This window comes from Lissotriton vulgaris, chromosome 7 (genome assembly GCF_964263255.1).
Source record: "Lissotriton vulgaris chromosome 7, aLisVul1.2, whole genome shotgun sequence".
NCBI classification, from domain to species: Eukaryota; Metazoa; Chordata; class Amphibia; order Caudata; family Salamandridae; genus Lissotriton; species Lissotriton vulgaris.
Window position 1 is genome coordinate 222,613,752 of NC_141695.1, and position 27,124 is coordinate 222,640,875.

The 27,124-nt window shown below is 45.2% G+C and overlaps 1 protein-coding gene across 1 annotated transcript in view; it reads left to right on the top strand.

Annotated features, from left to right (window-relative positions):
- The window catches only part of LOC147701255 (uncharacterized), a 282,557-nt gene that overhangs the window by 92,919 nt on the left and 162,514 nt on the right, over positions 1-27,124 (top strand). Inside the window, 2 exon segments of the mRNA XM_086929324.1 lie at positions 12,996-14,219; positions 26,846-26,905. Of these exon segments, the coding sequence (XP_086785450.1) occupies positions 12,996-14,219; positions 26,846-26,905 (1,284 nt within the window).

Consider the following 27,124-nt stretch of genomic DNA (forward strand, 5'->3'; position numbering starts at 1 on the left):
GATGATATTAATCTTGTTGTCTTTGTTACTAGTTTTTTAAACTCCAAGTGACCAATTGAGATGTTCCAGGCGTCTGTCAAGCCTAGGGTTTTAATTGATTCTTGGAGGTACACGTAGGCTGGCAATTTTATGGTGCGGTGCAGTTCTACCCAGAGATGGTTATTTAAGGACCCTATTTCAGCAGCTCTCTTTTTATGCCGGCTTTGTATGAAGGCTCCCTTTCTTTCTTCTTCCTGTTTCTGAAGGCCAAATTCCAGCCTAATTTGAGCTGGTGAGGCGTATTTGGGACGGTGGAAAATTTCTCTGTAGGAGGATACCATTATGTTATCAAGAGTTTCAGCGTCTCTACTGGCCAAGGATTCACTTCCGTATGTGATTGTAGGTTTCAGTTTGGCTCAGAGGACTTTTTAAAAAGGGTCGAGAGTTAGATCCAGCATCTTCTTCAGGGGTTTCAGTGCTAGATAAATCGTGACTCGATTCCTTCGCAAGGATTTCAATTGCAGCTTAACCGCATCGCTGCTGCGGTCATTTTTGCGCTGCGTGGCATTTTTTACAAAAGCCGCGTTACATGACGAGCTCAGCTCGTCATCAGCATCGAAGGGGTTAAATGAGTTGTGATTTAAAAACACGCCCATATACTTGTAGCTTGCTACTTGGTCTAGACGTTTGCCGGCCAGATACCAACTAGGATTTGCCTTCTTATGATGATTTACTGCCATGGTTTTAGTTTTTTGAAAATTTATTTTTAGGCCATTCTGTTTTGAGAATTTGTGAGTCGCATCTAGGAGGCGCTGAAGTCCGATGGGGGTCCTGCTGATCAAGACTAGATAAACGGCATATAACAAGTTTGTCAATGTTATGCCGCCTAATTTCAGAGCATGTGAAGAGCAACTGTTGAGCTTGCCCGGTAGATCCGCCAGGAAAAGACTGAATAACAGGGGGGCCAAAAAGCATCCTTGCTTTAGGCCCTTTGTTGAAGTAATTCTAGTTGAAAGTGGGTCCCAGCGCCTAACTTAATTCTTACCTACGTATTAGTGTGCAATTTGATGAGCTGGTCTAAGAGGGGTACTGGTATACCCCATCTGTCCAGCTTATGCCAGAGCTTCTTACGGTCAACGTGGACAAAAGCCGCTGAGTAGTCTTTGAAGCAGAGGTATAGAGGATATTTCCCTGCTTCTCAGCATCCATAAGCATGCTTGAGGCCATAATGTTAGTGGTGGTGCTGTGCCCTTGGCGGAAACCTGTTTGAGCTATTGGTATGATGTTGATCACAGAGGACCAGCTAGCCAGATCGTTTAAGATGATGCCCACATAGTATTTGGCCTCAGTGTCTATGAGAGCTATTAGTCGATAATTGTTTGGGGCAGTCCTTGTCCCATGCTTATGTATTGGGCTAATGATTGAGCCTCTCCATGACTCTGGAAATGCAGAGGTTCTTAAAGCATGTCCTATTACTGGTGCTAGTGCTTTGCTCCAAAATTCAGGGTCCTGCTTGTACAGCATTGGAGGTATACAGTTTGGACCAGGTGCACTCGCCCTTCTACCTCTGGCTATTTATTTCCTTATCGCCAAAGCCAGGGGGCCATTTTGCTTGTCTACTGTGCTAAATTGGTTGTATAGGTCTGATAGCAATGCTATCTCCTGCTGCATGGGCTCTAATTGTATGCTATCGCCATTACTTAAGTCCTGATGGATTGCTACTGCCCCTGTTGAATTATCAGCGCTGACGTTTCCAGGATTGACCAGAGAGGTGACAAGGACTGGTTCCAGGTCATTAAAAGTGTTTGGAAAGATAATCAGCCCAAGTTGCCGCTGTAATATTGGAGTCTATGCCAAGGTGGTTAGGCCGCTGCAGTTTGTTTACTGATTGCCAACATTTGGCACTATTTCGCTGTTTTGCATCATGAAGAAGTTGTGCCCATAGTACATTATCCTTTGCTCTTTTGTTCACCAATCTCCGCCGTTTTAGCGATGTCCTTAGTTACTGGAGGGTACCTTGCAGACCCCGGTTGCTTGGAAATTTGCATTGTTGATTTATAGATTGCTTGAATTTTTTAGAAACAGGGCTCTTTACCACTTTAATAGTTGTTGCTGCGGCTTTCCTCTGATTTGGGTCTTGCCTTGATGTGAATTTACCTCTTAAAGATGTAACAAATTCTACCCAACTTCCCATGGGCTGTTCCATATTTGCTCCAACCTGGTTGTATACGGCTTTAGCTGTTGTTGTTATTTCGTCTATGTTACTGGAGTTACACCTTATTCTTTTAAGATTACTGCTGTCGTCCTGCACAATTGATCGACTAATTTCTGGTGGATGGCATGTTTTTGTCTGAAGACACAGTTCTTGTGGGAGATGGTCGCCGAATTCATTGTTGCCGATCTTGAAAGTTGCAATTTTGTTGAACAGAGTCAGAGTCGTGAAGATATAATCTAGATGAGATGATGCTGTGGTCGAATGATACGTTGCAGCTGGGGGATATCCTCCTGAAACCAGCTGTTTAAAGCTCTCATTTTTAAGTGCTCCAATTCCTGGAGCAAGGTGTTTGCTGTTCTTGAGGCCTTGCTGGTCTCTGATTGACCCTGTGTTGGAATTTCCCAAGCATCCGAAAGGGCCTGTGTTATAACATCGGCCAGGGTGGACCCTAGAAGCTGCATGTTGAAATCTCCGACCAGGATAAAGAGGTCTGTTGTCTCCTCATCCATTATTCTCTTCAGCTCCATTATCAACTCCTTCGCTGCCTTTGAGTTTTGTTTGGGGTGCACATAAATGTGAATTGTGATAGGAAGAAGGTCCCCTATTTCTGTTATTGAAGCTAGGAACAGTAACCCCCCGAGTGACTGCCATAGTCCGATCCCTTGATTGCAGGTAGTGAGTAGGAGGTATAGCCCTGCAGATCGTAAGGCTTATCTTCCCATGTTTCCTGAAGCAAAATCATATCAAAAGATTTCAGGTAGTTTAGAATCTCTTGGTCACTCATTTTAGAAGCCAAGCCATTAATGTTCCAGATGCAAATTGAGGTGTCATGTTGTGCTGTATGAATTGGAGCCACTGCAGCCTTCTGTTGTCAATTTAGTCGTGCAGAGGTTATTAATCGTTGGGTGCCTGTCCATTTATCAGTTGTTAAAGTATGAATTGGAGCAGGCCGACCTTGAGTTGAAAGTACTGCAATTGTCAAATTTGCGGCAGTAGTTGTGCCTGGTGTTCTGCTCCTTGCTCCTTTCAGAACTGAAAAGGTAGTCTGTTGTAGGTTGCTGGCATCTATTTTAAGAAAAGGAGTTGGATATAGTGGCTTTGGAATTGTTTTCAAAATTATTCCCCAATTTTGAAATCTATTTCTTTCCCACAAGATTCTGCCTGCTGCAACCTCTGGGGTTTGCCATCCTGTTTTGGTCACTTCACAGCTCTGGCTGTTGTTGGATGGCATAAATTCAACTGACAGTAAGTCTGAGGTAGTAATGTTGGCTACAGATGTGATGGATTGTAAGAGCCGTAGAACGTTCCCTCTGTTTAACGTGTCCTCACGCCCCCGTGTTTCATATTGAGGGATGAATATTATGGTATCAATATCATCTTCCTTTATTATCTTAATGCATTGTGCCTTCACGGTTAGTTGCTGTACAGGCAGATATTTCATGATGGTGGTGGTGCGAGGCAGGACTGTTGTATACTGTGTGTGCGAGGGCCCCTTGATGTAGAGGATTAACTTTATCTCTTCCTTGATTGTAACTGTTGTGGGAAGATATGGGTTGACCAGAAGAGGACCGAGCTTTGTCTTGCATGCTGACGGCATGCTCACGATTTTGGCTTAACAATAATGGCGGCTTAACACAACTGTCCTGCAAGTCTAGGCCTTTCAAATCTGTTACTTGTGAATCTTCAGCAGGTGCCTCTCTGTCTAAAGTAGTTGTGAATGACTCTTAGCTTGGATTGGTGCTTGCCTGGTTGGTGCCTTGGGTAGAAGGGCTAAGAAGGGAGATGCTGCCAGATAACTTCCCGGTTGAATCATAGTCGACTTCAAGATAGGCACTGGCACTATCTGGGAGGCAGGAAGACCTATGCTGTGTTTTTGTGAGGTTGGGTCTTTCTTTCATTGGGTCCTTTGTCTCAGTGGCCGGCACTCCAGCCGCTGAATCTGAAATTTCCTCTCTTATTCGGTTTGTTAAGGCTAGAGCCGGCTGGAGATGGATAGCCGGATACCGAACCTGTATAGTTGGTGTCTTTTCCCTGCCTTTCCTTTTATTGCTTGTGGCCTGTTTTTAATGGGAAATCATTTCCGTTTTGTAATCCGGTTTTAGAGACTTGCAAGGGAGCACTTCCTCCTATTAGGTAATTGCTGCTTAATGTTGATGGCCCTGTCAATTGTGGGCCCAGTGTTGTATTATCTACAGTCATTTTATCCTTGCTAGCAGGATTCAAGGTTATAGCTGTTGGTTTCAAAGCAGTTAGTAGGTCTCCCTAAATTTTCAGGAGCATTAGTAGTTTATCCACAATTGGGGTGCAAGAACATTCTTGTTGCATGGGCAGTGTGTTAAAGGCCGATTCTTGCCCTATCCTTATTAGGCCGTTCAAATCGGCTAACTTCCTAACAATCCCAGAGGTGAAGTCAGCTAGTGTTTGGAGAACTGTAAGCTGAAGATCCAGTTTGTGAAAATGGTATTGTAAAGCGGCAGTTGAATATTGCATAGTACTTAATAATGATTCCCATATTAGGTTTTTGTTACTATGGTTAATATTGGTTCTATCTGTCTGTACTGTTTTTGGAAGGGTATTGGAGTCCTGACTATGAGAGGCAACTAAGTCCTCCCATTCTTGGGAAGCTAAAAAGGATATGTCTCTGTTGGAAGGGGGCGGATCTTCATTGGGGAGCGATTGTCCATTCCCTATTTGTCCATTGGCGACAGGCCTGCCTGACACCCTAGTGCTGCTGCGTCTAGGCTAATAGTTGCCAAAATTTGAAGGGGGGAGGTTTTTAAGTGTGGTCCATGATCCTTTGGTCTTGGTTCAGAGTCTATTTGTTGTGGGGGATTTTGAATTTCCTCGATTGGAGTTGTCGCAGCTGCAGAAGGAGTCTCACGAGGATGCAGAGGATCTGGCAGATCTGAACCTGATGTTAAGCCCTCCTGCCGCTGGGGTATTGAAGTTGCTAGAACTGATGAATCCATTGAGTTCTCAGGTGCGGGCCTGCACAAATGAGGATCCAGAGTAGAGTTTGAAGCATTACTTAAGCTGTCCAGTGATGTGTTTTGTAAGGAGGTGACTTGCTCTATATTGTTGTCCGTCTGGTGGGCGGATTAATATTTCAGTTGTTCATGGCTATGTTCCTTGTTTGTGCAAAGTGCTGCAGTGTCGTCGGCTGCTTGCATTGGGTCGACTTTTACGCCATGTGTTTGTTCATGATTTACTTGGTAAAACGACTTTTCTACCCTGGAAGACCCCTTGGCATTATTTTCAGTAGTTGCTTGATACCTGCCATTAGAGTGAATCATTGCTGCAGTATCCTTCGTTGTTGTTCTATGGTCCCACTTTTTGAGAATATTGCTGAGCCTGGATCTTTCAGAAAGGAGAATTTTGAGTGTATCTTGGGCTGCGAGGAGTACTGATTTTTCCTTAATAGATACACATCTGGTCTAATTATATCCTGATCCTGATCTTCTGGGTCCAACCTTATGTTAACTGCTTTATCCTTTGGTCCGGCCACAACATTTGAAGAGAAGCTACCTTCCTGGAGTGAAAAAGCGTAGTTGATTGTGGCGTTGGGGTACAGACTACCACAGGGGCTGAAGGTTGCTTTGGCCATCATTGTTTCTTGGGTTTCTTCGACCTTTCCACATTTTGTTTTGTGGCAAACTAGACCAAGATCCTGTAGGGTAGTATCTCTTGACCCTCTCGTTTCCTCATTCTTCTGTTTGGTGGCTTTGGTTTGTAACTGTTGCTTTGTTTTTGTTGGTTATGCCTTGCGGCCCCACTCAGCTTCCCAGTAATCACACCACCCTGCTCGCCTAATGCACTGTGACCAAGGGGGTGCCAGAAAGGTGGCTGGTAAGTTGGTCAGTCAAGCTGACCACGCAGGGGCTAGAATGGAATAGAAGGGGTAGATCAAGCAAGACTTCCAAGGCAGGATTGCGAGATTACAAACTACCTTCGTGGTACACCTCCAAGAGCCAAACACCACTCAGCTGAAGGTGGCCACTCTACCCGAGTTCTTTGCACTCGAATGCTGCAGCTCAGGTGCTGTGCAGTTCATAAAAGTCACTGAAATCACTAGAACCCTCCCCCACACCAGGTGGGGTAAGGTTGAGAGATCGAGAGGAGAGAGGAGAGAGGATTCACAACTGGGAGGCTGGCAGCAGAGCAGGAGAATCGCTGCTACTCCGCTGCCTTTTCTGCATAGGCTACCCGCTACCCGCTCACCTCGGCTGGGGTTGTAGTCCAAGCAGCTGTCCGAGCAGGCGGGCAGGCACCCCCACTCTGTCCGGTGCAAAATCCTTCGGAACGGTGTGAGCCAGGTCAATCAGTTGCTAGAGGGGCCTAGAGGGGCCTGGTGTGGTCCTTGCGGGGTTCGTGCCTCCTGCTTGTCTACCACTTGTAAGCTCTTCCGCTTATCGGCACTGCGCTGCACGCTGCTCTCTGGCCAGTTGCCAGGTGAAGGGGGTTGAAGGGCCCTTGACTCCTGCCACCCGCCTCCTTGTCACCACCTCCGCCGCTCGGTACACTCTCCTCTGCTCTCCTCTCCGGGCGCGCCTGGAAATCTGGAAAACACAGCCTGGATCAGGTAGTTAATGGGTAATCTGAATACTGTATCACCCAACAGTAAAACTGTAGGGTCCATGGTTAAACATCTACATACATGCTAGGTACACGTAGGTACAACTAGTTAGGGATTGCAACATAGGAGTACGCTTTATTACTGTCATGTACCTATATGCCTGCATATATTCATTGTTTTAGCACTATGGTAGAATTCTATCTTTTATTTACTCTACTGGTGCTTGTAATCGTATATATCTGTTTCTGCCTCATGGTTATTTCAGCACACGTATTTTACACTAGCATGACGCTAGTCCCCACCATTTATTTTGTGTATCTCTCTGAGACAAAGGGAGCAGGAGTAACTGAGCAAAAAGTACCATAATGTTTCCCTGATCCCTGAGGGGTCAGGGTTGTTATGTTCTGTGGTTGCCAGAAACGTTTTGCTCCTTGGTAAGAGGGGCACATAGTGGTACTGTGAGCTAGCTGGTCTACCGATGAATATATCCTTTGGAGGTGTCTGGAATCAGTCTGGACACCAATTCCTGAATGTTTGTTCCCTAAACGTGCAGATCCTATTTATAGAGGGGCGAGAAATTGAGGTCATACAAATCTTCGATCTTAGAAGAAAACTGTATGCCTATATAGCGCTTCGGTTAGTAATTACCACATACAGCACTATCTGAAAGTTAAACATCAGGATTACAGCCACAGAGTATTATATATGTCTTCCTCTTGTTGATTCTATACCTTCCCAGTGCCTCATACTGAGCAAAAACCTCAAAAAGCTTTTCCTGAGTCTCCCTCCGACTGTCTAAAATTAACATGATGTCATCAGCAGCATATAGGGGCATATTACCAAACAATAGCGATAATTATCGCTATTGCTTGGTAAGCGGGAAAAAAATATCGCCGAGGATTTTTACAGCTGAGATACCTTGATATAATCAAGGTTTATCTCAAAAGCGGTAAAAATCCTGCGAAATGCATGAATATCGCTGAAAAATCAGCGATATTCATGCATTATCGTGACAATGCTCTTAGCCATGTTATCCACCTTCCATTGGATAACATGGCTAAGAACTGCTTTTAGCGCGAATATTTCCAAAAAGTTGTTAATAGGAGTTAGAGATGTTAGCGACTGTTTTCAGTCGCTAAAATCTTGGCACGCCCACTTTGCATGTCATTAGCGATAATTATCGCTGACATGCAAAGTGGGCCCCTAAATGCCCGCTATCGCCTACAAGCTGTCGCTAACTGGTGTTAGCGACAGCTTGGTAATAGGGCGATAAAATTATCGCCACATTAGAGGGAAAAAGTCTTGCTAATGCGGTGATAATGCCCTTGGTAATATGCCCCATAGTTTTATATTGTGCATTTGTGGGAATGGTTCAATGAAGAACGCAAATAAAATCAGGGAAATGAACACGCCTTTATTTGCCCCACTTCTATTGAGTTAATTGTGATACCTGCTTACAATCAATCAATCAGTGGATTTGTAAAGCGCACTACTTACCCGCTAGGGTCTCAAGGCGCTGGGGTGGAGGGGGGAGGGTGGGGGGATGCTGCTAGTGGTCGAAGAGCCAGGTCTTGAGCAGTTTCCTGAAGGCCGGGAGGTCTGCGGTCTGTCAAAGGTGGAGGGGGATCTGCGGGAGAAGGATCTGCCCCCGGAAGTGGTTCTGTGGATGCGCCAAACGGCGGCCAGGGACAGGTCGGCGGAGCGAAGTTTCCTATTGGGTATGTAGAAGGAGACTCTATTGTTGAGATAGGCTGGGCCGGTCTTGTGGAGTGCCTTGTGTGCGTGGATCATGAATTTGAAAGTGATTCTTTTGTCAACGAGGAGCCAGTGCAGGTCTCTCAGGTGTTGGGTGATGTGGTCTCGGCATGGGATGTCTAGGACCAGGCGTGCAGAGGCGTTCTGGTTTCTTTGGAGTCTGCTGATGAGTATGGACGGGGCACCAGCGTAGAGGGCGTTTCCGTAGTCGAGTCGACTGCTGACGAGGGCGTGGGTGACGGTCTTTCGTGTGTCCGCCGGGATCCATCTGTAGATCTTGCGGAGGATACAGAGGGTGCGGAAGCAGGAGGAGGAGACTGCGTTGACTTGGTTGGTCATGCAGAGCTTTGAGTCGAGGATGAATTCTAGGTTGCGTGCATGGTTGGTAGGTGCCGGGGGGGTTCCCAGTGATGCTGGCCACCAGGAATCATCACACGCTGAGGGGTTGGGCCGAAGGATGAGTATCTCCGTCTTGTCCGTGTTCAGCTTGAGCCTGCTTGCCTCCATCCAATCGGCGACAGCCTTCATGCCCTGGTGAAGGTTGGATTTGGCAGTGAGGGGGTCCTTGGTGAGGGGGAGGATCAGCTGGGTGTCATCAGAGTAGGAGATTATGTTGAGGTCGTGTAGTCTGGTGATGCGAGCGAGTGGAGCCATATGGACGTTGAACAGTGTCGGGCTGAGGGATGATTCCTGCGGGACACCACAGACGTTTTTGGTGGTTCCGGATTGGAACGGGGGGAGGCGGACTCTCTGCGTTCTGTCAGGGAGGAAGGAAGTGGTCCAATCGAGGGCCTTGTCTCGGATCCCTGCGTCATAGAGGCGAGTGCGCAGTGTTTGGTAGCAGACTGTGTCGAAGGCGGGGGAGAGGTCCAGGAGGATGAGGGCCGCTGTCTCGCCGTTGTCGAGTAGGATTCTGATGTCGTCTGTTGTGGCGATGAGGGCGGTCTCGGTGCTGTGGTTGCTGTGGAAGCCTGACTGGGAGGGGTCCAGGATGCTGTTGTCTTCTAAGTAGCGGGTGAGCTGGGTGTTGACGATCTTTTCGAGGACTTTCGCTGGGAACGGAAGCAGGGAGATGAGACAGAAGTTCTTGAGGTCGCTTGGGGCTGCCTTGGGTTTCTTCAGTAGGTCGTTGATCTCGGCATGCTTCCAGCTCTCAGGAAAGGTCGCGGTCTCGAAGGAGAGGTTGATGACGTTATGCAGGTGGGGTGCAATGAGGCTGTCAGCTTTGTTGACGATGTGGTGGGGAAGAGGATCAGACGGGGAGCCTGAGTGGATGGTGCTCATGGTCTTGATTATGTCTTCAGTGCTCACGTTGGTCCATGTGGTAAGGAGGTCGTGGTCGGTGGGGTTCCAAGTGTTCGTCGTGGCGGGGTCCGAAGGGTTCAGCCGGGGGTTGAAGCTGTTTTGGATGTCAGTGATCTTGCGGTGGAAGAAGGCAGCGAGGGTGTCGCACAGGGCTAGCCGACGGCGGGATGTCGTTGGTGCAGGAGCTAGGATTGGAGAGTTCTTTCACGATGTTGAAGAGCTCTTTGTTGTTGTGGGCGTTGTTGTCCAGGCGGGTTTTGAACAAGGCTCTTTTAGTGGTCTTGATGAGGTGGTGATGATTGCGAATGGCGGATTTGTGGGCTGCGTGGTTGCCGGGCGTTCTGTCACTGAGCCAGATGTTTTCAAGTTTCCGGCAGGTGCGCTAGGAGGCTAGGAGCTCCGGGGTGAACCAGCTGGCTCTCTGGCTGGTGTCTCTGTTGGTGGGTGTCTCACTGGGGCTAAGGTGTTGACGCAGTCCGTGGGCCCCATCCTCGGGGTCGGTGGGGCTGGTCGGAGGGCTGAGTGCAAGGTGTGTTTCTAGTAGTTCCTTGGTGACTTTGCCCCAGCATCGGCGTGGGATCTGTAGGGTGCGGTGATGTGTGACGCGTTTCTGGAAGATGAAGTGGACGCAGTGGTGGTCGGTCCAGGTGAGCTTGGAAGCATGGCTGAAGGCAACGTGGGGGCTGGAAGAGGAGATGGCATCGATCATGTGGCCAGCGATGTGGGTCAAGGAGGTGATGAGCTGTTTCAGTCCGAGGGTGGTGAGGTTGTCCATCAGGGTGGAGGAGTTGCTGTCGTTTTCCAGATGGTAGTTCAGGTCTATATTATATTATATATGGACCCAGTGATTGGGTGGTATTAACATACATGATAGGAAGTAAAACAAATTAAGCATAGCAGCCTGTGGCCATCTTTGAACAGTATTGTGCATCATGCATTGTTTTTTCATAGCTTCAAAATACCAGACTGATTTAGAAACAATGTGCCTGCTATCTTGGAATGGTAAATCAACAATACTTTATGTACGACTGTAATACTGAAACACTGGGTGTATTATAGCCTTAACTTGAAAAGAAATTCACTTCTCTATTTTAGACTGAGATCATGCTGCAGTACTACTATTTCATGCCCACAGGTCGAATGAATAGGTCCTGCAATACAATACAAAATCATTATGTGCTAAACATAAAAACATGAGCTCGAAACAAACAAGATTAGGGACTGGAATGCTCTTATTAGAAAAGGCCAAGACATATTTGCTATGGTTGGCACCAGTCTTTAGTGGGACAGTAAGAAAAATAAATATAGATTGCTGGCCTTAATAATTGGAGATGGCCGAGATTTAATCAAGAATTCTGCCCATCATTTATGTGTTTTTCTGAGAGATTTGAAAGGTGAATCATACATTCTTACTTCATGAACTAGCAATCCCACAGTGCTTCAGCTCACCTTCTCAACATACTTTTATATAGAGCAAACTCAAACATTTATAGGTATGGATTACATAAATTTGCACTCTCTTCCACCATTGAAGGCACTTGAAGTATCACAAGCATGCCAGGCAGTGCATTCTTTGCCCATAATTCATTGAAAATATTGCTCATGACAATTTATATACACTATGAGCTACTTTCCTTCCCGAAGTGCCTTTTGAGGTGAAGTTTAGACAACTTGTGTGAGCCATTGATTTTTTCTCTTCACAAAAACCCCGTCCAGTAATAGAGAAGGGCGAAATAAAAGAGGATCTATGAAAAGGAGATTCCAAAACTAAACAACTGGACTACCAGTTGTGGCAATGAAACACACTTGTTTTGAGGTAGATGTGCCCATGTGATTATATGAAATGCCCTCACTAACAGGGCAATGGAACTCATTAACCACGACGTCATTGGTAGAAGCAGAATATGACTACAGGCATTAACAAAGTGAAATAACAATCCACCAAAAAAGTTATATAGGCTGTGATTAACATATAAGATTTTCACAAAAAAGGTTGCTTCCACTGCCTTTGGCATTACGTTTTATTATGGAAAGTTGAGACCTACAGCATCTGACATTTCCAAGTGAACTAATCAGGCCTTCAAAGTGGAATAAGAACTCTCTTTTTTAATGAAAGCACATGCCTTGTCTCCAATCTAGAGCTGCTAGCAAATAAAACTAACATGGTGGTGGTCTCTAAACCTCATCTCAACAATGCTTCTCAAAGCAATGTTTATGGTTATCTCATACAGTCAAGTGACACCTGTCATGTAAAGCAAAAAATGATGAACATGTAAACTAATAAAGCTATTGACTAAAAGATGATATAAGCAAAACATACAAATGTGCTCGGATAAAGTGGGTGTGGTATGTTTTATTCATTGTAACTTCATCTCCTTCGTTGAGCACTACAATGCATCATTTCAGCAGGGGCGGCTCTAGGCTCATGGTGGCCCTGGGCAGGTAGTGAAGGTAGGGGGCCCCAGAAGAGGAGGTCCAGGGTGGGGCGGAGCACGGAGGCCAGTGAAGAGGGGGGGTCAGGTGTTTGGAAGTGGAACAGAGCCAGAGGCCCCCAAATCCCTGCCAGGGGCCACCACACAAATATGTATCCATCCTCAAAGGATCATTATATTAAGGATATATATTGGCGTGGTGGCCCCTGGGGTTTGGTGGCCCTGTGCAGGTGCACAGCTTGCACATGCCTAAGGCCGCCCCTGATTTCAGTAACATCTGGAATTGAAAAGATATAGGATGTGCTAAAATGATTGTACTACTAAAATGTTGGTGTACAATAAAAACTTGAGATGAACAGAAATTCACTTCCAGATTGCACACTACTGGTTTGTCGCACAAATAATATGTATTGCCCACATGTCAAACAAAAAGGTCCAGCAATAAAATGCAGTCAATCAATGCTAAAAACTTGAAAATAACAAAATTTGGAGATACAATATCATTGGCAAACGCAAAGACATATTTGCTATGTGGTTAGTTCCAGTCTTCAGGGGAACAAAGAGACAAAGAACTATTGACCTAAATGCAACCCCGCATAATTAGAGGTGGCTAAGATTTATTCATGCATTCAATCTATTACTTTTATGTTTATCTGAAAGAGTTGCTTGGTAAATCCTACTCTATATTTTACAATTCAGAGGGATAGGCTAGTGATGATGTGATTTTTTTATCTAGGTGAAAAGTCGCCAACCCCTGTGGGGAAGGACTTTGTTATTCCCACCCCAACAATCCATGATGAGAAGAATCCAGTGAAGTTTGAGTTCCAAATCACGGCCCGAGAGCCAACCACTGTCACCATCATCTATGAACCTGCCAATTTAAAGAAAGAGGTGACCCTACTAAAGGGGCAGACAACCACCATCACAATCAATATTCCTCCTGGGATGCTGCTGAAACATACTGGAGCTTCACCATTCATCATTACATCGGAAAGTCCAATATCACTCACAGTTATTATCCACGTAGGCTCCCGTGTTGAGACCATTGAACCTGTTCCTCTGCAACAAACAGGAGTTGAATATTATGTGATAACACCTCCTGGGAAATCAGGCGATGATGACAAAGAATTTTCAATTGGAAACTTCCAAAAACCAAACAGTGTTGACATCATCCCGACTGGGACTGTGGTTTTCCAAGGACAAACTTATAAACCAGGAAGGAAAATCACTATCACCCTGAAACCTTTTGAGGTAATCCTCATAGAAAGCAAAGACAATTTGTCAGGCACCTCAATCAAAGCCACAACCCCCATTGCAGTAGTCAGCGGCTACAGCAGTCCTGAGACAGTCAGTCCATCGTACCAAGTCTCTACTCCACTGCATCCAGTCACCCGATGGGGGAAAGAATTCTTCTTCCTTTCATTGGCAAAACCGGGAAATACTGACAAGGTGTTTGTTGTTGCATCACAGCCTACCAATATACAGTATCAAGTAGGAGACCATAAACAAAGCCTAAGCATGAAGGCCGGGCAGGTTACTGAGATTGAAATACCAGAATTCACCACTATCTCCATCACAGCCAATGAACCTGTCCAGGTGACATATTACAGCACACCAGGCAAAACTGGGGACAGGTTGTATGAACCCTACTCGATCAACATCCCCGACAGTACGTACTACGCCCCAAAGTATACAGTTACAAGTAACCCAGATTTTGAAAAGAATCGGGCAATCCTCATAGTAAAAACATCTGCAGTGCCTCTAATTACCTTCGATGGAAAATCACTTTCTAAGATTGAGTGGAAACCTATCCCTGGAACTGGGTACTCCATAGCAATATATGATTTTGGCAACAAGCCTTCCACCCACATGGTGGAAGCACCTGGTATGCCCTTTGGATTACTGATTATCCGTTATCCAAAGCAGCCTGCCATTGAAAAGCCAGAAGGACCCAGTGACGGTAAACACATTTTTTTATATCATGCTTTTTTCTGTATTCTATGATATGTCTAGTTTACCAAGTAGCATTTAAGCCACTTAGCCTCGAATGTAATTTTAGAAAAGCAATAGTGGTCATGATGTGTGCTTATCATTTAAGTGTTTCTAAGAAAATGTCAGTCACAGCACTGAATAGCGAGGTATAAGCTAAAATCAAATTCTGATGTGAAAATGGAACAGTGCTTCTACTGTATACAGAAATATTGGTTTTAACTAACATACTAGGCATTTCTGTGGGGTACAGGAAATTAAATCAGTGCAGAAGATATATCATTTTTTTCAGATGGAAGGTTTATTACCTCTGATAATACATACAAACTGTGCTAGAGGCTTCTCCGAGAAACATTGGATGTACACACCTCATTTAGACTTGAGATCTATTGATATATATATGTTAGTTATTATTAGACCAATCATCCTTAGGGTGGTCTTTACCCAAATAGTTTGCCTGCCTACCTTCTCTTTTTTGCTGATTCTCTTTGTTGGCCTTAGGACTCTGAGCACTTTACCTCTGCTGACCAAGGCTAAAGTGCATGTGCCTGTTTCCTCAATATGGTAATATTGGTGTATAAACAGTTGGCATATTTAGGTTACTTGCCAGTCCCTTGTAGAGTGTAATACCATGTACCCTGGGCCCGTACCCTAAATGCTACTAGTGGGCCTGCAGCACTGATTGTGCCACCCACACAACAAGACTTTCAAACCTATCCCATGCCTGCCACTGAGGGCCTGTGTGTGCAGTTTACTGCCCCTTTGACCTGGCATTTAAAAACCCTTTGCCAAGCCTAAACCTCCCCTTTTATTACACATAAGTCACCTCAAAGATAGGCCATTGGTAACCCATAAGGGAGTGTGCTGTGTAACTAAAAGGTAGGACATGTGCTTTTAAGTTTTCTGTGTCCTTGAGTGAAAAATGCCTACGTTCATTTTTCACTTCTCTGAGGACTACTCATCTAATAGGTTAACATTGAGAATGTATTTATACTCTTTTAAGTTGTAATTCCTGTTTAGAAATGATGCCTCATATTTTTTAACTTTGGAATGGTAATGATAAATCATCTTTACCGGTAAAGTTGGATTTAACATTACTGTTTTAGAAATGCCACTTTTAGAAAGTGGACATTTCTCTGCTCTCACTGCTCTGTGTGACTGCAGCCTGACTTCAACACACATTTGGGGTGGTTGACAGCGACATTTTGTGCATTTCCTCTAGACAGCCACAAACAAAGAACAGTTAGGTGCGTCTGAATTCTCATCTGCATTCGGAAGGCTCTTCTTGGGTAGGGAGGGAGCGGGGAGCCTACGCTTACACCTGAATAGGCAGTGTCCTGTTAGATCACAAAGGGGCTGAGTACCCCCTACTGATAGTCTGGGGACCGGGGCTGGGATGAAAGGACCTCTGTGCACTTCAAAGACACTTGATGGAAGTATTGTGCAGATTGTCTTTTTTTTTATAGCTTCAAAATAACAGACTGATTTAGAAACAATGTGCTTGCTATCTGAATGGTAAATCAACAATACTTTATGTACGACTGTAGTACTGAACAACCAGGTGTATTAAAGCCTTGACTTGACCATAAATTCACTTCTATATTGTAGACTAATGGTTTGCTGCACTACTACTAATATATGCTCACAGGTCGAATGAAAAGGTCCTGCAATACAATACAAAATCATTCTGTTCTAACCACAAAATCGAAAAAAATAACCTTAGGGACCGGAATGCCCTTATTAGCAGAGGCCAAGACATATTTACTATGGTAGGCACCAGTCTTTAGTGGAACAGTGAGACAAATAAGTATGAGTTCGAGTGCTGCCCTTAATAAGTGGAGATGGTCGAGATTGAATCAGGTATTCCGCTCATAATTTATGTGTTTGTATGAGTGATTTGCCAGGTGAATCACACATACTTACTTCATGAATATTTGCCTGTTGAGAAGATGGATCATAACGAGAAATCCCACAGTGCTTCAGCTCACACTCTCAACATACTTTTATATAGAACACACTCAAATATTTACAGATATTGATTGCATACATGTGCACTCTCTTCCACCATTGAAGGAATCTGAAGTATCCCAAGCAAGCAAGGCCGTTTATTCTTTGCCCCTGCTTTATTGACATAATCTCAGATGACAAATTATACACTAACAGCTAATTTCCTTCCAGAAGGGCCTTTGCTCACACTTACTCTCGACCCCCGAGGCTGATACCGGGTGGCTACATCTTGCTCTTAGCAAAATTTTAATACTGTACACATTTTCCCTCTGTGTCCGTCCCCACCTACCACTCTAGCTCTATTATACTTCGTTCACTCGTTTTTTTAAACAGTAGTGCAGAATTGTCAGAAATAGTTGTACCTGCTCTCCAAGCAGTTTATTGAATTTACCTGCTCCCTAGTGGGGCGAGGACGATCTTGAGGAGGTCCCCGGGTCTCGAACCCGCGTTTCGTGGCGGCCGTTTTGGCTTGGGCGCCGGTATAAAACCAGCATAGCTGAGCAGCAAACTGATTTGCTCACACTTACTCTCGACCCCCGAGGCTGATACCGGGTGGCTACATCTTGCTCTTAGCAAAATTTTAATACTGTACACATTTTCCCACTGTGTCCGTCCCCACCTACCACTCTAGCGCTATTTTACTTCGTTCACTCGTTTTTTTAAACTGTAGTGCAGAATTGTCAGAAATAGTTGTACCTGCTCTCCAAGCAGTTTATTGAATTTACCTGCTCCCTAGTGGGGCGAGGACGATCTTGAGGGGGTCCCCGGGTCTCGAACCCGCGTTTCGTGGCAGCCATTTTGGCTTGGGCGCCGGTATAAAACCATACGGCCATGCCTCCGAGCAGCGGACGCGCCGCATCAGCGCCGGAGTCGAGCCAGAGCCCAGCCCGTCTGCAACCGTCAGCGCTAAGGAGGCGCGGGAGACGGGATACTCTATGCAATCGATGACACACCTAACCCCCCATACAGGTATGTCCAGGGAGTTCTTGCTCTCCCACAATGCGCCTCATACACTATGTCGCAACCTTTTAATCCCAGGGAAATGGCATGGACCAGTTTGCTGTGGTCAATGTAAAATTACGTTTACCCCAGAGCCTCTTTGGGGAACATCCTTACACCCTCCTGTCCTACGGGGAGGGCTGATCAATGCACGATCGCTCTCCAAGAATGCTCAGAACATTCAAGAATTGATTGTGGAATCCAACCTAGATTGGCTTCTCATAACTGAAACCTGGTTAAAACCATGGTGCAACCCTGACCTAGCTATAGCCCTCCCACCAAATTTCCTCATTCAGCGTCTGGATAGACCCGAACAACGTGGAGGAGGCTTGGCCATAATCCATCATAAAGCCCTGAAATGTTCCACTCAGGAACTGACAGACATTAAAGAAGCAGAAGCACTTGCCTTCTCCCTGAGCATCCACGACACGTTCACTTTTTCTGGGGCTCTTATTTATCGGCCACCTGGTCCTCCTACTAAATTTCTGGAATCTGTGGGAGATGTACTGAGTGACCTAGCCCTCAGATCCTCCCACTTTACTGTTCTGGGTGATTTAAACCTGCATCTAGAATCTCCCAATGAACCAGGTGTGAGATGTTTCCTGGACATCATTGATGTACTTGGTCTCTCCCTCCTGAACCACGAACCCACACACTTAGCAGGACATCTTTTGGACTGTGTCTGCTCTAACTCCTCCAGACTGATAGTAAAGACTCCCAGCCCCCAGATCTGGTCTGATCACTTTTTCATTCCCTTTCATATTACACGTCTAACAAATCGAAAAGGAACGATAACAAAAAATAACAAACATCCCAAGGACAATCATGTCCCTAACTGGAAGGAACTGCATACCAGACCTGAGGTGGCAGGGAAATTAGCTTGCAGCACTCCGATTCTCACAGGTTACACCTCCACTGACAATCAGAATTTTGGCAAGTGGATAGCCAGTGCAGGGGCACTATTGGGATCAGTCGGCAAAAAGAACCCTAACGCCACTAAAACCAAAAAAAGTGCCCCATGGTTCACATTGGCCCTGAAACTTGAACTCGGAGCAGTCAGAGTTCTGGAACGGAAGTGGCGTAGGAATTATGATGCCACCGCCCGCAACGCTTATCGAGTGGCTAGGAGGAACTACCACTCAGGAATAAAGTCAGCTAAGAAAGCTCACTTTCTTCAGGCCATTTCCATCGCAGGCCAAGGACAAAAAGAGATCTTTAGGGTAGTTCAAAAATTCATGAATCCTTCAGCTCTTTCGCAGGAGATCCCTCCCTCTCAAGATCTCTGTCATGCGATATCTGACTATTTCGATAAAAAGATCTCCGACATCGTGAACACTTTTCCACCAATACCCACTACTCAGCTGTTAGCTGTACAAACTGAAGAGAAATGGACCAACGCCCGCCTGGAGAAATTTGCAGCTATCCCCCTTGAAGACACTCACAAAGCCATTATGGCCATCAAATCCGGATCCCCCTTCGACCCATGTCCCCCTTCTGTGCTCCACACCTTAGTAGAGGTGGTCAATCCCATCATCAACAGGATTATCAACACCTCCTTGGCCACAGGAGATATACCTAGTGATTGGAAGCTGGCAGCGGTTAAGCCTTTACAGAAGAAGGCACTGGCTGACCCTACCACCCTTTCCAATCTGCGTCCTATCTCCCTGCTCCCAGTGCTGTTCAAACTGGCGGAAAAATTTGCCAACATTCAACTAACGAACTTCCTGGAGGGGAATAACATTCTAGACCCCAACCAGTCAGGGTTTCGATCATATCACTCTACTGAGTCAGCCCTACTTTTCACAGCAGAGACCCTAAGAGCAGCCATGGACCAGGGAAAAGAGGCCGTCCTAATCCTACTTGACCTGTCGGCAGCCTTCGATACGGTTTCACACCATATCTTAGTGAACCGGTTGGATGCCGCAGGGGTAGGGGGACAAGCCCTGGTATGGCTTAGGAATTTCCTCAGCAACAGATGTCAGGTCACTGTGCTGGGCCCTTTCCAGTCGGAAGCAAAGGTCGTCAGCTCTGGGGTACCACAGGGCTCTAGTTTAAGCCCTGTACTTTTTAATCTGTACATGGTCCCACTTATGGAACTGATCGCATCTTTTAAGATCAGTACAATTTCTTATGCTGACGACACCCAGCTAATCCTGGTGCTGGACAGGGACAGGCCAGGTGCTGAAGAAAATCTAAAGGAATGCCTAACAGCGACATTCAACTGGATGACCAACAACCATTTGAAATGTAATGCCGGGAAGACAGAGATCATGCCGTTTGGGAAACACAATCTGTTCTCCCCAAAGAGGTGTTGGCCTGCTGAAGCAGAAGCGCCACCCAACACCTTCACATCGGCTCGGAACTTGGGTATCAAGTTCGACGACCAACTGTCTTTTAAAAATCAAGCAGTAACTATAGCTGGGACCTGCTTTCAGATTATAAAGGCACTGAGGAAATTCTTCGATCTCCTCCCGCTGCCAGCCAGAAAAACGGTGGCAGTGGCTTTAATTACCTCCAGGTTGGACTACTGCAACGGCCTGTATGCTGGAGCTAACAAGTCAGTCCTGCACCGACTGCAGATGGTCCAACATGCCACTGCGCGCCTAGTACTACGCTGGCCACGTAGATCCTCAGCCTCAGCGGCCCTGAAGGCGCTGCATTGGCTGCCTATTAGTAAAAGGATCTTATTTAAGATACTTGTCATCACGTTCAGGGCGTTCCAACAGCAAGGACCTAAATACCTCTGCAACGGGTTTAAGAAATATCACCCAACCCGCTGTCTGAGATCTGCTAGCCAGAACTTGCTTACTAGCCCTCGCTTTAAGCTGACTACAAGAGGTGGCAGATCCCTCTTCTTTCTGGGCGCTAAGGCCTGGAATCAGTTACCACCCTCCCTAAGAGCATTATCCCAGGAGACCCACTTCAGGAAAGCATTAAAAACTTGGGTCTTCTCTTTAACTGATGTAGCCTGCAGAGCCTTGATCTAATAGTGTGATGTAATAGGATACTCATCATCTTGCCCCCTACCCGTCCACCTGGGTTAGTTAAGCGCCAAGATACTCCCTGGAGTGATAGGAGCGCTATAGAAATGTGCTTTACATTACATTACATTCTGTGGTGAAGGTTAGATAACTTGCGGGACCACTCGATTTTTTCTCTTCGTACAAACTCCTTCTAGTGGACCTAGTACAAAAGTTCTGGAAAAGGCAGAGCTGCCCCATTAAAGTTAAAATCATGCTCATTCCATCTTGCAACAGCATTCTGAATACAGCCTCATTGTTTTATACCTTAAAAAGTGCCCCATACAGGTACAATGTGCTTGCCAACTTGGAATTGTAAAACAAGGATGCTCTGTGCACAATGCTTTTGAATGAGGATCACTGTAAACATTGAGGGGGGGGGCCGCCTTGGAATGGAACGGTGCCTAGTGCCTCACTGTTGAGCGATCCAGGCATGCTGCTTCGAAATGCTGCAGCCATCATGGGATGAGCGCTGTTAGGACACTTGAAGACCATCTGCAGTTACAACATTTGCAGTGTTCATGATTCGACAGCTTTTCCTTCGAGTCTCCTACCAGAATAGTCTGTCTGTGAAGTGCAATCATTTGTTTATGGTGCACCTTTCCGATTTGACTTTTAGGGTTAACTAGTTCGTATTCAGGTGGTCGCTGTTCTTTTAGGATCACCAGTTGCGTCACTATTATTGGAACCATCCAAGAGTTATGTTGTATTCTCTGCACTTATGTTTCTCTGTACCTCTTTAAGTCCTGCATTCCATTTTCCCTGATGTCATCTTCTCCTATGTTCTGCCCTGTCAGTTAGCTCCCTGCTTTCTGATGGGAACACCAGCTATTCTCTATGGTGCTTAATAAATAAGTATTAAGCTTTACTTCTGTCTACTGGCTTCATTTACAACACATGGCGACGATGAGCAGAAGGAGCTGAACAACCATAGAGGGAGGAGAACTCCACTGGTGAAAAGAACCACGCGGATTTTTGAAGAAAAAGAAAAAAAAAGAAAAAAGCTCTTCCATTCCGAAGAACCACGCAAGTTTTGAAACAAACAAGAAAGATATATTTGCTACCCTGGAAAAAAAACGTTTTGAATTGAAGCCTGCAAAAGTTTACGTTTTGAACTGAAGCCTGCAAAGTCTCCAGAACAACTGGTGAGTTTGGGAGAACATTTGCATATCTATGCCGTGTGTCTGGTTGTGACTTTGTCGAGTTTTGATTACAAAGAGGTGCACCCTGCCAAAGGAACCCTATTCAACGTTACATTTCGGAAAGCTGAACTTAAAAAGAAAGAGAAATTCCTGTGCACGTTTAAAATTTAAGGAGAATGTGAGCGCAACTTCTTGAGAGAAAACGGAGTAACTTGTGTTGTATTCATGCCTTTCAGTGAATATTTGACTTTTTAACCTCGTCTAAACCGACAACTCCGGCACAAACATACAAGTTGCATCTTTCAAAAGTCTCCTCGAGCAGACACACGAGCACACTTCTCGAGCGGAGAAGCACAAGTGACTCACCGTTCGATTTCCCTGCCATTGTTTGTCTTTAACGGAGCCGCGTCAACAAGGAAGCACCCGACGGAGTAGGTGACGTGCCGGCAGTGACGCGACTCGAGCAAGTGACGTGCCAGCAGTGACGCGACTGCGCAACGCAACGTACCCGGCGGCCATTTTAGGATTATCGGGTATCCTAGCAACGGACATCGCTCACATCGCAAGTGGAGACTGATACTTCAAACAGCTCACTGGGTGAATAGAAAAAAGCCTCTTCAAACAGAAACGAGTGTCAGCAAGAGAAATTAAAGGGTGAGAGCCTCATTTACCAATCGAATCCATATTTTTTTTTTATCTATTCGTTTTTGAGACTTTAGGCAGCGCACAGTGAAAGTTACCACAGACACTATTCCCTACATTGGAGAAGCAGAGAAAGAGTAGAGAAGCACATATATTGCACATGTTAAAAAGGTGACATTTCATTCCAGTTTGACTATCTCCCTATTAAAAAAAAAATAGTGCTTCTTTAAAAATGGAGAATCTGAATATTATCGCACCTCCATTGTTCTTACAAGCCACTGGGGATCCACCCATTGAATGGGATGAATGGATAGACATTTTCGAGAATTACATCGAGGCACTTGATGGGAAAGATTTCAGTGCAATTAGGAAGAAAGCCCTCTTGTTAAGTGCTTTGGGCAAGGAGGGTCAGCATTCCTTTAAATACCTTCCCGTGGCAGTGAACCAAGATGGTAGGGCAATAACCAATGTATACACAGAAGCCAAAGCTCGTATGAAAAAACAATATGCTAAAGAAGTAAATATTGTTATGGCGAGGCACAAATTTTACACCCAACCCCAAAGGAATGAGGAGTCTGTAGATCAGTTTGTGGCTAGGTTACGTGAGTTGTCAATAAAATGTAGTTTTGGTTAAATAAGGGACGAAATGATAAGAGACCAGCTGATAGTACAGTGCCGAAACAAAAAGATGCAAGAAAAACTGTGGGCGGCAAAAAACCCAACCCTACAAATGGCCATTGACATAGCAAAAGTAGTTGAGGAATCGAATGCATGCATGAAAGAGATGGAAAAGAAAGATAACACAAAAGAAAATGTTCAAGGCAATGGTGTTTCTTGTGTTGATCATGATGAAGTTGCTGTTGTGAATAAGAAAAGTGTAGATCTGGGAGGAAGTAGTCAGAAGAGATTTAACAATGCGTTCTCAGGCAATGACAGGAATAGATTCCAAGGAAGAATGTGCAGTAGGTGTGGGAGTACTTTTCACAATTCGGACTTCAGGAGATGTTTTGCAATTGACAAGATGTGTAGGAAATGTGGGCGGAAAGGACATTTTGCAAAGATGTGTAGAGGTACAAACGTTGATAAAGTAGCCGTTGTTGAAAACAGGGATGAAGTAAGAGACATCATTAGTGTTGAGGGTGCCAACAAGATATTATGTTTAGGTGGGGATGGTGTGAATGAGGGTGAGCCTGGGAGGAGATTCAGACCAAAAGCCCTGTTCCTTATTGATAAAATTGAGGTTCAGCTGATGGTTGACCCTGGATCCTTATGGACCATTATTCCCAAGGATATGTTTCTAACAAATTGGAAAGATGTGCAGTTATCTGCTAGTGACATTAATGCCTGTGGTTTTCAGGGTGAAAGCATAGATGTGATTGGGTTTATGGTGTGTGTAATATCATTCAAGGATCGTTCAGCCGAAGGGAAGGTGTATGTAGCCAAATCTGGTCCTGCAATTTTGGGATGGGGGCAACAGTATGACCTCGGGATAATAATAAATCCTAGAGCAGCACAACAGGTGATGGTGGTAGATAGCATAACCACGGATTCGATAGTTGAAGGGATGAATGGTTTGTTTGATGAGCATATAGGAGAGTTAAGGGGTTATGTGCATAAAATTGTTTTGCGAGACGATGCCATACCCATGCAACACAAAGTCAGAAAGGTTCCATTCATCGCACGTGAGGAAGTGAAGAAGATGTTGGGAGAAATGCTAGATCAGGGTGTGATAGAGCAGATCGAAACGTCACCTTGGATTTCCCCCGTAGTTATTACGACCAAATCCGATGGAAAATTTCGTTTTTGTGTGGACCTTCGCACCCTGAACCAAAACATTGTAGTAGACAACTTTCCCTTACCGAACATCAATGAGTTGGTTCTATCACTAAAAGGTGGGAAGTATTTTTCCAAGTTGGACCTTCGCAGCGCCTATCATCAAATAAAAGTACACCAAGACTCAAAAGCACTGACAGCGTTCATAACAACCGAAGGAATATACCAATTCACACGAATGCCTTTTGGACTCGCCTCTGCAGCTGGGGTATTTCAAAGGATGATGGGTGCTGTACTAAAAGGCGTGAACAATGTTGTGTATTTTCAGGACGATGTCCTGATATTTGGGGCGACTGTTGAAGAACACAATGTGATCTTGAAGACCGTTTTGGAGAGGATGGAACAGGCAGGATTGACTCTCAAGAAAGAGAAATGTAAATTTGCAGTGGAGGAAGTTGAATATCTTGGGTATACATTGTCTGTTGACGGAGTAAAACCTAAGAGAGACTTATTAGACTCCATTAGAAATGCACCATCTCCGTGCGATAAAGATCAGTTGAGGTCTTTCCTCGGCCTCATCGAGTACTACGCTAAGTTTGTAAGGGATTTTGCAGAGAAAACCGAAAAGATCAAGGTGCTGTTGAGGAGTGGATGTAAGTTTGTGTGGGGTGTGGAACAAGATGAGTGTTTTAAAAGAATCAAGGTGGAAATTTGCGAGGCAGGCATTTTGACACCGTTCGACACCAACCGTAAGTCAGTTTTGACAGTGGATGCAAGTGCTGTAGGTGTTGGTGCGGTTCTGGCTCAAGTACACGATTCTGGTCTTAAAACTGTAGCGTTTGCCTCAAGGACACTCACTACAGCCGAGAGGAATTACTCTATTATCGAGCGTGAGGCTTTGGCCGCAGCATGGGGTTGCGAGTATTATAGGATGTACCTGTGGGGGTTCAAGTTCACGTTATTGACAGATCACAAACCCCTGGTTAAAATACTTTCGCCTGGCGGCGCTGGCAAAGGCTCTGCCAGGTTAGCTAGACTCGCTGCCAGGATCCAAGAGTACTTGTACACTGTGGAATATATTCCCGGTTGGAAGAATTGCCAAGCGGATGGACTCTCTAGACTTCCACTACCTTGGGAGAGGGTAGACAAGTTAGGGGTAGAATCTCTCAACTCAGAGGGTTCTGTTGCCGCTGTGGATGAAGTTGTAGATATGTGTGCTGGGGCAATTAGTAGAAGTTTGTGGAACACATCAATGGCTAAAGATGTGGTGTTGTGTGAAGTCAAAGACCTGATAGCGAAGGGTCCAAGGAGAGAGAGTTGCTTATCTCCCGCACTTCGTCCTTATTTGAAGGTTCTGGAACAATTGTCTATCTTGGACAAAGATGGATTCATGATTTTAATGGATGACAAATTCATTCCTCCACAAGATGTGCGATTTACCTTATTTAAGCTGGGTCATGAGGGTCATTTAGGGCAGTCCCTTACCAAGAGGAGAATTAGGGAGAATTTTTGGTGGCCCGGAATGGACTCCGAAATCTCGCAGTGGGTGGAGAGATGTACCGATTGCTTGGAAAGTGAGAAGAGACTTAAAGTGGGTAGCCATACTGGTTGTGGCTCAATAGTAGATCCCAGGTGTCCTTGGCACACCATATGTCTCGACTTTATTGGCCCGTTCCACCAGTTGAACCAAGATATGAGGTTTGGGCTGGTAGTAGTTGATGTCTCTTCCAAGTGGTTGGTAGTCAAATTCATGAAGGAGATCACTACGAGCAGCACTATTGCTGTGCTGAGTGAGATCTTTAGAGAGGAAGGTTTCCCCACAAGGATCATTACCGATAATGGGACGCAACTCACCTCCCTAGAGATGGCTAATTTCTTGGGAAGGTGCGGTATTATTCACTCAAGGACCTCACTTTACAACCCCCAGGGAAATGGCATAGTGGAGAGGGCCAACCGAATGGTTAAAGGTGCCATTCAAATGGCGATTTCTTCCAGAATGGATGTGAAGAGTTTGGTTAATGACCTGGTTTGGGCCTACAGGACTACTGAAAATGGTGTGACCGGTTTGGTCCCGTTTTCTGTCATGAGGGGACGTTCAGCGGGTACTAAACTAGTGGCTGCGTGGATGAAAGAATATCTGAACGCTGACCTTCCTGCTGGTCCTGGTGAGCCTGACACTGTACGTGAATCAGATGGCGCGTGTAAATTTGCTGTGAATGATTGGGTGAAAGTCAAACCTGGTCGAGTGGGTGTCGGACTGACGAAGTTCAGGGGACCATTTAAGGTCAAGTCTGTCCACAAAAGATTTGTCACTTTATTTAATGGTGAGAGTTGGAACTTGAGGCGTGTGGCACTGTATAAAAGAGCCGAGCGAGAACCGGTGAGAACCAATGAGCCTAGTGCCAGTAGTACCAATGAGTTTTGTGCTAGTAGAATTCAGAGAGTGAGAAGACCCCCAGGTTATTTACGTGACTTTGTTTGTAAGTAAGGTCTCTCTCTGTAACGAAGAGCATGGTCTTATCATGTTTTTTTTTTACTCACTTTCGTTTTTTGGTGTTCCTTCATATGAAGGGAAGAGGATATGTTGTATTCTCTGCACTTATGTTTCTCTGTACCTCTTTAAGTCCTGCATTCCATTTTCCCTGATGTCATCTTCTCCTATGTTCTGCCCTGTCAGTTAGCTCCCTGCTTTCTGATGGGAACACCAGCTATTCTCTATGGTGCTTAATAAATAAGTATTAAGCTTTACTTCTGTCTACTGGCTTCATTTACAACAAGTTACGTTGCCATTTGTTCCAAACTTGGTCGCAACCACGATGTCCCTGTTAGAAAGCTGTCTCTATTCAAGTGCACGTTACATAACTAGTTATTACTCAATCCTTTTGCCTGCACGCTATGAGTCTTGAGTGCTCTTTCAAAAAATTTTATGAATTGGTCATAGATAGATATTTAGCTGCCAAACCAAAACAGATGTAAAGTTCTGAATAGATTTCTTTTCGTCTTTTTCTATACAGAGCTTAATGTTCCAGATCTCAGCAACACAGAGGACTTGAGCTCTGAAAAGCCCACTTCAGGTAAGTCAGGTGACTTGAAGACATTTGGGTGGAAAGATGTATGTGAGGCCTCTCTTGTGCTAGGTATAGGAAGCCAAGCACCTGTAGTATGTTTGAGAGTGAGTAATGTCCCCCACACTCAAAGATGGCTGCCGTGCCGTGTGAATTCGACAATTCTCACTCCCACTCTCAAAACAGTTGGAAGCAAGCATTTACATGGAAGGATCTGGAGCAGGAGAA